The sequence below is a fragment of the Salvelinus fontinalis genome, chromosome 35, assembly GCF_029448725.1.
Source record: "Salvelinus fontinalis isolate EN_2023a chromosome 35, ASM2944872v1, whole genome shotgun sequence".
Classification (NCBI taxonomy): Eukaryota; Metazoa; Chordata; class Actinopteri; order Salmoniformes; family Salmonidae; genus Salvelinus; species Salvelinus fontinalis.
In genome coordinates, this window is record NC_074699.1 from 42,769,440 (window position 1) to 42,784,060 (window position 14,621).

The window sequence follows — 14,621 nt, forward strand, 5'->3', positions numbered from 1 at the left end:
TATGGTTGTTGTTATTGCTGTTTGGCCATGACCATAGGAGTTGGGTAACAGAGCACAAACCAATCAGGGTTTGGCGGGTCATGTTTCGGAGGACGCATGACTCCGCCTCTCCCGAGAACGTTGGGAAGTTGCAGCGATGAGACAAGATTGTAATTAGGGAGAAAAAAGGGGGATAAAAAAAGAACTATATATGTTATATTATATATTATATATATTATATAAGTGAAGCTGTTAGGCATTGCCATTTACTGGCTGGAAGTAAGGCCAAATGTTTTCTCTCTCTCTTTTTTTGTGGGTCGAGGAGGAGAGGAGAGGAGAGGAGAGGAGAGGAGAGGAGAGGAGGGGAGAGGAGAGGAGGGGAGGGGAGAGGAGATGAGAGGGGATGAGTGGAGAGGGGATGAGAGGAGAGGAGAGGCGAGGCGAGGCGAGGAGAGGAGAGGGGAGGGGAGAGGCGAGGCGAGGCGAGGCGAGGCGAGGCGAGGCGAGGCGAGGGGAGGGGAGGGGAGGGGAGGGGAGGGGAGGGGAGAGGAGAGGAGAGGAGAGGGGAGGGGAGGGGAGGGGAGGGGAGGGGAGGGGAGGGGAGAGGCGAGGCGAGGCGAGGCGAGGCGAGGAGAGGGGAGGGGAGGGGAGGGGAGAGGAGAGGAGAGGAGAGGAGAGGAGAGGAGAGGAGAGGAGAGGCGAGGCGAGGCGAGGCGAGGCGAGGCGAGGCGAGGAGAGGAGAGGAGAGGAGAGGAGAGGAGAGGAGAGGAGAGGAGAGGAGAGGAGAGGAGAGGAGAGGAGAGGAGAGGCGAGGCGAGGCGAGGAGAGGACTGGGGGTTGAATGGAGAGTGTGATGTTAGATGGACACACCCCATAAGGCCTGGGTAATGCGGCGGTCCGGCTGTAGACAGATATATTTCCCAAATCGTCTTACATCTTGACATTGACTTATATTCAAGTGTATGAAACAGACAGGGCAGAACCTCAACCCCTGCAGGGAGCTGGAGGGGGGAATAGAAATGCATAATATGAAAACTGGTATTGTTTTACCACATGGACGGACAGCCCCAACCATGGACCACAATGCACTGTGTCTGTCTATCTGTGACTGTACCAGCTGCCACATCAAAACTCTCAGCCTTCGTCCCAAATGGCACCCTATTCCCTATGGGGCTCTGGTCTAAAGTAGTGCACTATATAGGGAATAGGGTGCTATTTTGGGATGCTCATTATACTTCCTCAATATCATCATCGCTGTATTAGTCCAACATCCTGTGTGTGTTTATAATGTACGTCTGAATCTATAGAGACGGTGGATCCAGAGTTATTGAAGGAGATGAAGAATCATCTGGAGGGAGAAGTAGCAGAGCTGAGGGGTTGGACGGCCTGAGCTGGTGTGTCTGTGTGTGTGTGTGTGTGTGTGTGTGTGTGTGTGTGTGTGTGTGTGTGTGTGTGTGTGTGTGTGTGTGTGTGTGTGTGTGTGTGTGTGTGTGTGTGTGTGTGTTATTGGTGTTGAGTGTGTGTGAGGCAGTGAGGAATGTGATTGCCCATAAAAGCTGATCTGAAATCAGTCTTGTGTTGTTCTCCCTAGTGGTATCGGTTAGGGACTTGGTTGAGTAAGCTGATCCTAGATCTGCGCCGACGGGGCAAACTGTAACCAGAGATGTAGTTGGAGCCATTTACAGCTGAGTGGGCCCTCTGCTGCGCGCCAGCGGCTCACTGCCAGGAGGGGGCGCTGTGACCAGGCTCCTCAGGTACACACAGGGGTTCCTCCTCCGCCCTAGACCCTGTGCCAGGGGGGGAGGTGGCGGGGGACCAGGGGGCCTCACAGAGGATGACATGAGAGGCTGCAGCTCCTGCTCCTGGTCAGACGAGGCCCCGTCGTCATCCTCCTCCTTCTCCTCTCCTCCCGGAGGGAACTCAAACCGTGCGATACCCTGAGCCACTATTGACCCAGCCCCTCTGGATCCGAAAGAAGACCCACTAACTCCACTACCAGAGTATGAGACAGGACGGGGCCCTCCCAGCCTGGAGAGGGCGCTGACGCGAGGGTGTAAGGGCTCCACGGGGCCCGGCGGGGAGGCCAGGCTCTCTAAGGAGGAGATGCTCTGATTCCAGGCCTGCTGTAGGTCTATGGGGATGATCTTCGTCGCCTCCATGGAAACACACACCGGCAGGGTTCCGATGCCGCCCTTCCAGGGCAGGTTCCTCTCGCTGCAGGTGGGGGACGGCGGGGCCACGGAGGGGCCCTCCAGACCAGCCGGGACTGAGACAGGACACAGGTCAGACAGAGGAGCATACAGTCAGGATTCTGTATTAGTATTTAGACAGGGAATACCCAGGCCCATTTACTAGAGGTTTCTAGTCTCTCCTGTGTCAATGTGTCCTTACCAGATTTGGGTCGTTCTTTGGGCGTGTCTGGAATCTGTCGAGCCACAAAGGTGATGCCAACATCCTCCTCCTTCTCTGGCTCCAAGTGTCCCCCCTTCTCATCGTCCGACTCCACTGGCACCACCACAGGATCTGAGGGGACATCACAGACACATGAACACTACAGTACCCACAATGCACCACCACAGGATCTGAGGGGACATCACAGACACATGAACACTACAGTACCCACAATGCACCACCACAGGATCTGAGGGGGCATCACAGACACATGAACACTACAGTACCCACAATGCACCACCACAGGATCTGAGGGGACATCACAGACACATGAACACTACAGTACCCATAATGCACCACCACAGGATCTGAGGGGACATCAAAGACACATGAACACTACAGTACCCACAATGCACCACCACAGGATCTGAGGGGGCATCACAGACACATGAACACTACAGTACCCACAATGCACCACCACAGGATCTGAGGGGACATCACAGACACATGAACAATACAGTACCCACACTGCATCACCACAGGATCTGAGGGGGCATCACAGACACATGAACACTACAGTACCCACAATGCACCTCAACAGGCTTTGATGGGGCATCATAGACACATGAACAATACAGTACCCACACTGCATCACCACAGGATCTGAGGGGGCATCACAGACACATGAACACTACAGTACCCACAATGCACCTCAACAGGCTTTGATGGGGCATCATAGACACATGAACACTACAGTACCCACAATGCACCACCACATGATCTGAGGGGGCATCACAGACACATGAACACTACAGTACCCACAATGCACCATCACAGGATCTGAGGAGACATCACAGACACATGGACACTACAGTACCCACAATGCACCTCAACAGGCTTTGATGGGGCATCATAGACACATGAACACTACAGTACCCACAATACATCACCGCAGGATCTGAAGCGGCATCACAGACACATGAACACTACAGTACCCACAATGCACCACCGTAGGATCTGAGGCGGCATCATAGACACATGAACACTACAGTACCCACAATGCATCACCACAGGATCTGAAGCGGCATCATAGACACATGAACACTACAGTACCCACAATGCATCACCACATGATCTGAAGCGGCATCATAGACACATGAACACTACAGTACCCACAATGCACTACCATAGGATCTGAGGCGGCATCATAGACACATGAACACTACAGTACCCACAATGCACTAACATATGATCTGAGGCGGCATCATAGACACATGAACACTACAGTACCCACAATGCACCACCACAGGATCTGAGGGGGCATCACAGACACATGAACACTACAGTACCCACAATGCACCACCATAGGATATGATGCGGCGTCATAGACACATGAACACTACAGTACCCACAATGCACCTCAACAGGCTTTGATGGGGCATCATAGACACATGAACACTACAGTACCCACAATACATCACCGCAGGATCTGAAGCGGCATCACAGACACATGAACACTACAGTACCCACAATGCACCACCGTAGGATCTGAGGCGGCATCATAGACACATGAACACTACAGTACCCACAATGCATCACCACAGGATCTGAAGCGGCATCATAGACACATGAACACTACAGTACCCACAATGCATCACCACATGATCTGAAGCGGCATCATAGACACATGAACACTACAGTACCCACAATGCACTACCATAGGATCTGAGGCGGCATCATAGACACATGAACACTACAGTACCCACAATGCACTACCATAGGATCTGAGGCGGCATCATAGACACATGAACACTACAGTACCCACAATGCACCACCACAGGATCTGAGGGGGCATCACAGACACATGAACACTACAGTACCCACAATGCACCACCATAGGATATGATGCGGCGTCATAGACACATGAACACTACAGTACCCACAATGCACCACCATAGGATCTGAGGCGGCGTCATAGACACATGAACACTACAGTACCCACAATGCACCACCATAGGATATGATGCGGCGTCATAGACACATGAACACTACAGTACCCACAATGCACCACCATAGGATCTGAGGGGGCATCATAGACACATGAACACTACAGTACCCACAATGCACCACCACAGGATCTGAGGGGGCATCACCGACACATGAACACTACAGTACCCACAATGCACCACCATAGGATCTGAGGCGCCATCACAGACACATGAACAATATCGATCATGATCAATGATAGCAACTATCTTTAATTCTTACTTCAACCAACTCCTATGCTCTGTCCCAGTGTCCACACTTGCATACTACCTAGTGTGAACCAATGTTATGCCTGAGCATCCTAGATAATGTACTAGTGTGGATGTTGGAACGTAGATTCCAGAACACACAGAAATAGTTTGAGCGAGTGAGAAGTGGGAACACAGGTTATGATGGAATGATATTGAAATCATTAGGCCTGACTCCATTTCCAGTGTGTTTATTAAGTGAGTGACTCACCTTTGTCTTGCCAGCTGACGTTCCGTCGAGGTTTGTCGTTGAGGTCCTGTTCTTTAACGTCTGAGCCTCTCCGCTGTAGGAGGGAGAGAAAACACCAGTTATAACGTCTATTACAGGCAGGACGCACAGGAAACCAGGTAGTACCCACAGGAAACCAGGCAGAACCCACAGGAAACCAGGCAGAACCCACAGGAAACCAGGCAGAACCCACAGGAAACCAGGCAGGACGCACAGGAAACCAGGCAGGACCCACAGGAAACCAGGCAGGAAGCACAGGAAACCAGGCAGAACCCACAGGAAACCAGGCAGGACCCACAGGAAACCAGGCAGGAAGCACAGGAAACCAGGCAGAACCCACAGGAAACCAGGCAGTACCCACAGGAAACCAGGCAGAACCCACAGGAAACCAACACCATGTTATTCATTCCAGAGGAGGCTGGTGGGAGGGAGGTATAGGACAGGCTCATTGTAATGGCTGGAATGTAATAATTGGAAACGGAGTCAAACGTATTGTTTCCATGTGTTTGATACCATTCCATTGATTCCATTCCAGCCAATAACATAAAGCCATCCTCCTATAGCTCCTCCCACCAGCCTCTTCTGATTACTTCCTATTTCTCCCTTCCACAACAGAGAACGGTCCAAGGACCTGGCTATACCGTTGAAGGCCCTGGCTATACCGTTGAAGGCCCTGGCTATACCGTTGAAGGCCCTGGCTATACCGTTGAAGGACCTGGCTATAACGTTGAAGGCCCTGGCTATACCGTTGAAGGCCCTGGCTATACCGTTGAAGGCCCTGGCTATACCGTTGAAGGCCTTGGCTATACCGTTGAAGGCCCTGGCTATACCGTTGAAGGCCCTGGCTACACCGTTGAAGGCCCTGGCTATACCGTTGAAGGCCCTGGCTATACAGTTGAAGGCCCTGGCTATACCGTTGAAGGGCTTGGCTATACCGTTGAAGGCCCTGGCTATACCGTTGAAGGCCCTGGCTATACCGTTGAAGGCCCTGGCTATACCGTTGAAGGCCCTGGCTATACCGTTGAAGGCCCTGGCTATACCGTTGAAGGATCCTGGCTATACCGTTGAAGGCCCTGGCTATACCGTTGAAGGCCTTGGCTATACCGTTGAAGGCCCTGGCTATACCGTTGAAGGCCCTGGCTATACCGTTGAAGGCCCTGGCTATACCGTTGAAGGTCCTGGCTATACCGTTGAAGGCCCTGGCTATACCGTTGAAGGCCCTGGCTATACCGTTGAAAGCCCTGGCTATACCGTTGAAAGCCCTGGCTATACCGTTGAAAGCCCTGGCTATACCGTTGAAAGCCCTGGCTATACCGCTGAAGGCCCTGGCTATACCGTTGAAGGCCCTGGCTATACCGTTGAAAGCCCTGGCTATACCGTTGAAGGCCCTGGCTATACCGTTGAAGGCCCTGGCTATACCGTTGAAAGCCCTGGCTATACCGTTGAAAGCCCTGGCTATACCGTTGAAGGCCTTGGCTATACCGTTGAAGGCCCTGGCTATACCGTTGAAGGCCCTGGCTATACCGTTGAAGGCCCTGGCTATACCGTTGAAGGCCCTGGCTATACCGTTGAAGGCCCTGGCTATACCGTTGAAGGCCTTGGCTATACCGTTGAAGGCCCTGGCTATACCGTTGAAGGCCCTGGCTATACCGTTGAAGGCCCTGGCTACACCGTTGAAGGCCCTGGCTATACCGTTGAAGGCCCTGGCTATACCGTTGAAGGCCCTGGCTATACCGTTGAAGGCCCTGGCTATACCGTTGAAGGCCCTGGCTATACCGTTGAAGGCCCTGGCTATACCGTTGAAAGCCCTGGCTATACCGTTGAAGGCCCTGGCTATACCGTTGAAGGCCCTGGCTATACCGTTGAAGGCCCTGGCTATACCGTTGAAGGCCCTGGCTATACCGTTGAAGGCCCTGGCTATACCGTTGAAGGCCCTGGCTATACCGTTGAAGGACCTGGCTATACCGTTGAAAGCCCTGGCTATACCGTTGAAGGACCTGGCTATACCGTTGAAGACCCTGGCTATACCGTTGAAAGCCCTGGCTATACCGTTGAAGGACCTGGCTATACCGTTGAAGGCCCTGGCTATACCGTTGAAGGCCCTGGCTATACCGTTGAAGGCCCTGGCTATACCGTTGAAGGCCCTGGCTATACCGTTGAAGGCCCTGGCTATACCGTTGAAGGCCCTGGCTATACCGTTGAAGGCCCTGGCTATACCGTTGAAGGCCCTGGCTATACCGTTGAAGGCCCTGGCTATACCGTTGAAGGCCCTGGCTATACCGTTGAAGGCCCTGGCTATACCGTTGAAGGACCTGGCTATACCGTTGAAGGACCTGGCTATACCGTTGAAGGACCTGGCTATACCGTTGAAGGCCCTGGCTATACCGTTGAAGGCCCTGGCTATACCGTTGAAGGCCCTGGCTATACCGTTGAAGGCCCTGGCTATACCGTTGAAGGCCCTGGCTATACCGTTGAAGGCCCTGGCTATACCGTTGAAGGCCCTGGCTATACCGTTGAAGGCCCTGGCTATACCGTTGAAGGCCCTGGCTATACCGTTGAAGGCCCTGGCTATACCGTTGAAGGCCTTGGCTATACCGTTGAAGGCCCTGGCTATACCGTTGAAGGCCCTGGCTATACCGTTGAAGGCCCTGGCTATACCGTTGAAGGCCCTGGCTATACTAATAATATATATAATAATATATATATATATATATATATATAATAACAGAACAGTAACCTATGTAACAATAGATACAGTAAATGAATGTGATGTATAAAGCCCATCTTTCTCCACTCAAGTAAAACCAGAGAGATGGGTGGTCGGGGTCCCTGCCTTTTTCTGGCTGCGGTCCTTCTTGTGGCTGTGGCGTTTGTGTCGGGTGGTCTTGAACGTCTCCATGCGACTCTTCATATTTCTCTGGAAGATCTCTCTGTCCTGACGCTCGTGGTCCCCCACTGTCATGAAGTGTCTGCTGTAGTGGGACTGGTACTATGGAGCGGGGGGGGGGAGGGGAGACAGGAGGGGAGAGAGAGGAGGAGAGAGAGAGGAGAGAGGAGGGGAGAGAGAGGAGGGGAGAGACAGGAGGGGAGAGAGAGGAGGAGAGAGAGAGGAGAGAGAGGAGAGGAGAGGGGAGAGAGAGGAGAGGGGAGGAACAGAGAGAGTTACAGGACTGGCTTTGATGTGACATTTGTTTTGGAGAGTAAATACTGCTGATGCTGGCTGGAATGTATATTTTGTCAATGTCATTGTAAATTTCCACAATGTGCGTGTCCCATTCTATTCTATATAGATAGCCCAGCGCGAGAGGCCCATAGAGAGAGAGAGAGAGAGAGAGAGAGAGAGAGAGAGAGAGAGAGAGAGAGAGAGAGAGAGAGAGAGAGAGAGAGAGAGAGAGAGAGAGAGAGAGAGAGAGAGAGAGAGAGAGAGAGAGAGAGAGAGAGAGAGAGAGAGAGAGAGAGAGAGAGAGAGAGAGAGAGAGAGTGTCTGTCTGTCTGTCTGTCTGTCTGTCTGTCTGTCTGTCTGTCTGTCTGTCTGTCTGTCTGTCTGTCTGTCTGTCTGTCTGTCTGTCTGTCTGTCTGTCTGTCTGTCTGTCTGCCTGTCTGTCTGTCTGTCTGTCTGTCTGTGTCTGTCTGTGTGACAGGGCCGTACCCGTCTCCTGGGCTTGTACAGGTTCCCAGCCAGGAAGTGATGCGTTTCTGACTCCTCCTCCACCTTGGCTCCCGGCACGTTGTCAATCACCTGGAGGTCCAGACAGACTCCACTACCGTTTTCCCTCCTGTAGGGTTAGAATAAAGACTGTTAGCAGTGGTTGGGGCGGGACCCCACGGGGGAGTTAATAAAGCCTGGGTATTGTTTGGAAAAACCCGGTCACACCCAGTGTCATTAATAGACAGCTGCAGATATGACGATGAACGGCCAAACGGTCACACCCAGTGTCATTAATAAACAGCTGCATCATACTTATATATATGGACAGGCACACAAACACACACACACACCCAGTGTCATTAATAAACAGCTGCATCATACTTATATATATGGACAGGCACACACACACACACACACACACACACACACACACACACACACACACACACACACACACACACACACACACACACACACACACACACACACACACACACACACACACACACACACACACACACACACACACACACACACACACACACACACACACACACACACACACACACACACACACAGTTTCCTCACAGGTAGTTGGTGACGTTGGTGACCTCTGGGAAAGATGCCCTGGAGGCCATGGAGGGCAGAGAGAGCCTGGCAGAGGTCAGCACGTTGCCACCCTGTTCAGGAGACACACGCAGAGGTTAAAGTTCAGGGGTCAACTCACCCTCAAAACACCTGACATTGTCTGAAACGGTTTTACAAAATGGTGAGTCTGGACTAAAGGAGGACAGTCAACATGTAATGGGTCACAAAACAGGTCTGGGTGGAGTTAAACACCTCCTCAGAGACAGTCTGGGTGGAGTTAAACTCCTCCTCAGAGACAGTCTGGGTGGAGTTAAACACCTCCTCAGAGACAGTCTGGGTGGAGTTAAACACCTCCTCAGAGACAGTCTGGGTTGAGTTAAACACCTCCTCAGAGACAGTCTGGGTGGAGTTAAACACCTCCTCAGAGACAGTCTGGGTGGAGTTAAACACCTCCTCAGAGACAGTCTGGGTGGAGTTAAACACCTCCTCAGAGACAGTCTGGGTGGAGTTAAACACCTCCTCAGAGACAGTCTGGGTGGAGTTAAACACCTCCTCAGAGACAGTCTGGGTGAAGTTAAACACCTCCTCAGAGACAGTCTGGGTGAAGTTAAACACCTCCTCAGAGACAGTCTGGGTGAAGTTAAACACCTCCTCAGAGACAGTCTGGGTGGAGTTAAACACCTCCTCAGAGACAGTCTGGGTGGAGTTAAACACCTCCTCAGAGACAGTCTGGGTGAAGTTAAATACCTCCTCAGAGAGGAGAGTATAGGAGAATACAGAATAGGGTCTATACAGAGTATAGGAGAATACTATATATCATACTACTGGGTACATCTCTCCTACAGAGTATAGGAGAATACTATATATCTGTCATACTACTGGGTACATCTCTCCTACAGAGTATAGGAGAATACTATATATCTGTCATACTACTGGGTACATCTCTCCTACAGAGTATAGGAGAATACTATATATCTATCATACTACTGGGTACATCTCTCCTACAGAGTATAGGAGAATACTATATAGCTATCATACTAGTGGGTACATCTCTCCTACAGAGTATAGGAGAATACTATATACAGTGGGGAGAACAAGTATTTGATACACTGCTGATTTTGCCATTTTTCCTACTTACAAAGCATGTAGAGGTCTGTAATTTTTATCATAGGTACACTTCAACTGTGAGAGACGGAATCTAAAACAAAAATCCAGAAAATCACATTGTATGATTTTTAAGTAATTAATTTGCATTTTATTGCATGACATAAGTATTTGATACATCAGAAAAGCAGAACTTAATATTTGGTACAGAAACCTTTGTTTGCAATTACAGAGATCATACGTTTCCTGTGGTTCTTGACTAGGTTTGCACACACTGCAGCAGGGATTTTGGCCCACTCCTCCATACAGACCTTCTCCAGATCCTTCAGGTTTTGGGTCTGTCACTGGGCAATACGGACTTTCAGCTCCCTCCAAAGATTTTCTATTGGGTTCAGGTCTGGAGACTTGCTAGGCCACTCCAGGACCTTGAGATGCTTCTTACGGAGCCACTCCTTAGTTGCCCTGGCTGTGTGTTTCGGGTCGTTGTCATGCTGGAAGACCCAGCCACGACCCATCTTCAATGCTCTTACTGAGGGAAGGAGGTTGTTGGCCAAGATCTCGCGATACATGGCCCCATCCATCCTCCCCTCAATACGGTGCAGTCGTCCTGTCCCCTTTGCAGAAAAGCATCCCCAAAGAATGATGTTTCCACCTCCATGCTTCACGGTTGGGATGGTGTTCTTGGGGTTGTACTCATCATTCTTCTTCCTCCAAACACGGCGAGTGGAGTTTAGACCAAAAAGCTCTATTTTTGTCTCATCAGACCACATGACCTTCTCCCATTCCTCCTCTGGATCATCCAGATGGTCATTGGCAAACTTCAGACGGCCTGGACATGCGCTGGCTTAAGCAGGGGGACCTTGCGTGCGCTGCAGGATTTTAATCCATGACGGCGTAGTGTGTTACTAATGGTTTTCTTTGAGACTGTGGTCCCAGCTCTCTTCAGGTCATTGACCAGGGCCTGCCGTGTAGTTCTGGGCTGATCCCTCACCTTCCTCATGATCATTGATGCCCCACAAGGTGAGATCTTGCATGGAGCCCCAGACCGAGGGTGATTGACCGTCATCTTGAACTTCTTCCATTTTCTAATAATTGCGCCAACAGTTGTTGCCTTCTCACCAAGCTGCTTGCCTATTGTCCTGTAGCCCATCCCAGCCTTGTGCAGGTCTACAATTGTATCCCTGATGTCCTTACACAGCTCTCTGGTCTTGGCCATTGTGGAGAGGTTGGAGTCTGTTTGATTGAGTGTGTGGACAGGTGTCTTTTATACAGGTAACGAGTTCAAACAGGTGCAGTTAATACAGGTAATGAGTGGAGAACAGGAGGGCTTCTTAAAGAAAAACTAACAGGTCTGTGAGAGCCGGAATTCTTACTGGTTGGTAGGTGATCAAATACTTATGTCATGCAATAAAATGCAAATTAATTACTTAAAAATCATACAATGTGATTTTCTGGATTTTTGTTTTAGATTCCGTCTCTCACAGTTGAAGTGTACCTATGATAAAAATTACAGACCTTTACATGCTTTCTAAGTAGGAAAACCTGCAAAATCGGCAGTGTATCAAATACTTGTTCTCCCCACTGTATATATATATATATATATCATACTACTGGGGACATCTCTCCTGCAGAGTATAGGAGAATACTATATATATATCATACTACTGGGTACATCTCTCCTACAGAGTATAGGAGAATACTATATATCTATCATACTACTGGGTACATCTCTCCTACAGAGTATAGGAGAATACTATATATATATACAGTGGGGAGAACAAGTATTTGATACACTGCCGATTTTGCAGGTTTTCCTACTTACAAAGCATGTAGAGGTCTGTAATTTTTATCATAGGTACACTTCAACTGTGAGAGACGGAATCTAAAACAAAAATCCAGAAAATCACATTGTATGATTTTTAAGTAATTAATTTGCATTTTATTGCATGACATAAGTATTTGATCACCTACCAACCAGTAAGAATTCCGGCTCTCACAGACCTGTTAGTTTTTCTTTAAGAAGCCCTCCTGTTCTCCACTCATTACCTGTATTAACTGCACCTGTTTGAACTCGTTACCTGTATAAAAAACACCTGTCCACACACTCAATCAAACAGACTCCAACCTCTCCACAATGGCCAAGACCAGAGAGCTGTATAAGGACATCAGGGATAAAATTGTAGACATGCAACAGGCTGGGATGGGCTACAGGACAATAGGCAAGCAGCTTGGTGAGAAGGCAACAACTGTTGGCGCAATTATTAGAAAATGGAAGAAGTTCAAGATGACGGTCAATCACCCTCGGTCTGGGGCTCCATGCAAGATCTCACCTCGTGGGGCATCAATGATCATGAGGAAGGTGAGTTATCAGCCCAGAACTACACGGCAGGACCTGGTCAATGACCTGAAGAGAGCTGGGACCACAGTCTCAAAGAAAACCATTAGTAACACACTACACCGTCATGGATTAAAATCCTGCAGCGCACGCAAGGTCCACCTGCTCAAGCCAGCGCATGTCCAGGCCCGTCTGAAGTTTGCCAATGACCATCTGGATGATCCAGAGAAGGAATGGGAGAAGGTCATGTGGTCTGATGAGACAAAAATAGAGCTTTTTGGTCTAAACTCCACTCGCCGTGTTTGGAGGAAGAAGAAGGATGAGTACAACCCCAAGAACACCATCCCAACCGTGAAGCATGGAGGTGGAAACATCATTCTTTGGGGATGCTTTTCTGCAAAGGGTACAGGATGACTGCACCGTATTGAGGGGAGGATGGATGGGGCCATGTATCGCGAGATCTTGGCCAACAACCTCCTTCCCTCAGTAAGAGCATTGAAGATGGGTCGTGGCTGGGTCTTCCAGCATGACAACGACCCGAAACACACAGCCAGGGCAACTAAGGAGTGGCGCCGTAAGAAGCATCTCAAGGTCCTGGAGTGGCCTAGCCAGTCTCCAGACCTGAACCCAATAGAAAATCTTTGGAGGGAGCTGAAAGTCCGTATTGCCCAGCGACAGCCCCGAAACCTGAAGGATCTGGAGAAGATCTGTATGGAGGAGTGGGCCAAAATCCCTGCTGCAGTGTGTGCAAACCTGGTCAAGAACTACAGGAAACGTATGATCTCTGTAATTGCAAACAAAGGTTTCTGTACCAAATATTAAGATCTGCTTTTCTGATGTATCAAATACTTATGTCATGCAATAAAATGCAAATTAATTACTTAAAAATCATACAATGTGATTTTCTGGATTTTTGTTTTAGATTCCGTCTCTCATAGTTGAAGTGTACCCATGATAGAAATTACAGACCTCTACATGCTTTGTAAGTAGGAAAACCTGCAAAATCGGCAGTGTATCAAATACTTGTTCTCCCCACTGTATATATATATCATACTACTGGGGACATCTCTCCTGCAGAGTATAGGAGAATACTATATATATATCATACTACTGGGTACATCTCTCCTACAGAGTATAGGAGAATACTATATATATATCATACTACTGGGTACATCTCTCCTACAGAGTATAGGAGAATACTATATATATATATCATACTACTGGGTACATCTCTCCTACAGAGTATAGGAGAATACGATATATATATCATACTACTGGGTACATCTCTCCTACAGAGTATAGGAGAATACTATATATCTATCATACTACTGGGTACATATCTCCTACAGAGTATAGGAGAATACTATATATATATCATACTACTGGGTACATCTCTCCTACAGAGTATAGGAGAATACTATATATCTATCATACTACTGGGTACATCTCTCCTACAGAGTATAGGAGAATACTATATATATATCATACTACTGGGTACATCTTTCCTACAGAGTATAGGAGAATACTATATATCATACTACTGGGTACATCTCTCCTACAGAGTACAGGAGAATACTATATATCTATCCTACAGAGTATAGGAGAATACTATATATCTATCCTACAGAGTATAGGAGAATACTATATATATATATATAATACTACTAGGGACATCTCTCCTACAGAGTATAGGAGAATACTATATATCTATCATACTACTGGGTACATCTCTCCTACAGAGTACAGGAGAATACTATATATCATACTACTGGGTACATCTCTCCTACAGAGTACAGGAGAATACTATATATCATACTACTGGGTACATCTCTCCTACAGAGTACAGGAGAATACTACCTATCACAATGTCAAACACACACGCCTATAAGACATTCCAGCCAGGTAAGCTGATAGTACATGAATCCAATAGGCCCGTCTTACCAAACGCCACGGAGGTGATATTAACGAAGAATTCCCCCTGAATACATCCCTAAACCTCTCGTATCTATTTCCCCCCACACATTCACGCGGTCTGATGTCATGCACCTTCGC

The 14,621-nt window shown here is 48.9% G+C and overlaps 1 protein-coding gene across 4 annotated transcripts in view; it reads right to left on the bottom strand.

The window, feature by feature from the left end:
- Window positions 1-772: 772 nt before the first annotated feature.
- slc9a5 (solute carrier family 9 member A5) overlaps window positions 773-14,621 on the bottom strand; it is a 75,569-nt gene continuing 61,720 nt past the window's right edge. For all 4 annotated transcript variants that reach the window (XM_055900293.1, XM_055900289.1, XM_055900291.1 and 1 more), the window contains 6 exons: window positions 9,131-9,222; window positions 8,543-8,669; window positions 7,727-7,882; window positions 4,876-4,948; window positions 2,371-2,502; window positions 773-2,245 (listed from right to left, as the gene is read on the bottom strand). In XM_055900293.1, the coding sequence (XP_055756268.1) occupies window positions 1,659-2,245; window positions 2,371-2,502; window positions 4,876-4,948; window positions 7,727-7,882; window positions 8,543-8,669; window positions 9,131-9,222 (1,167 nt within the window). In that variant the 3' untranslated portion in view covers window positions 773-1,658. The remainder of the gene's footprint in view (window positions 2,246-2,370; window positions 2,503-4,875; window positions 4,949-7,726; window positions 7,883-8,542; window positions 8,670-9,130; window positions 9,223-14,621) is intronic.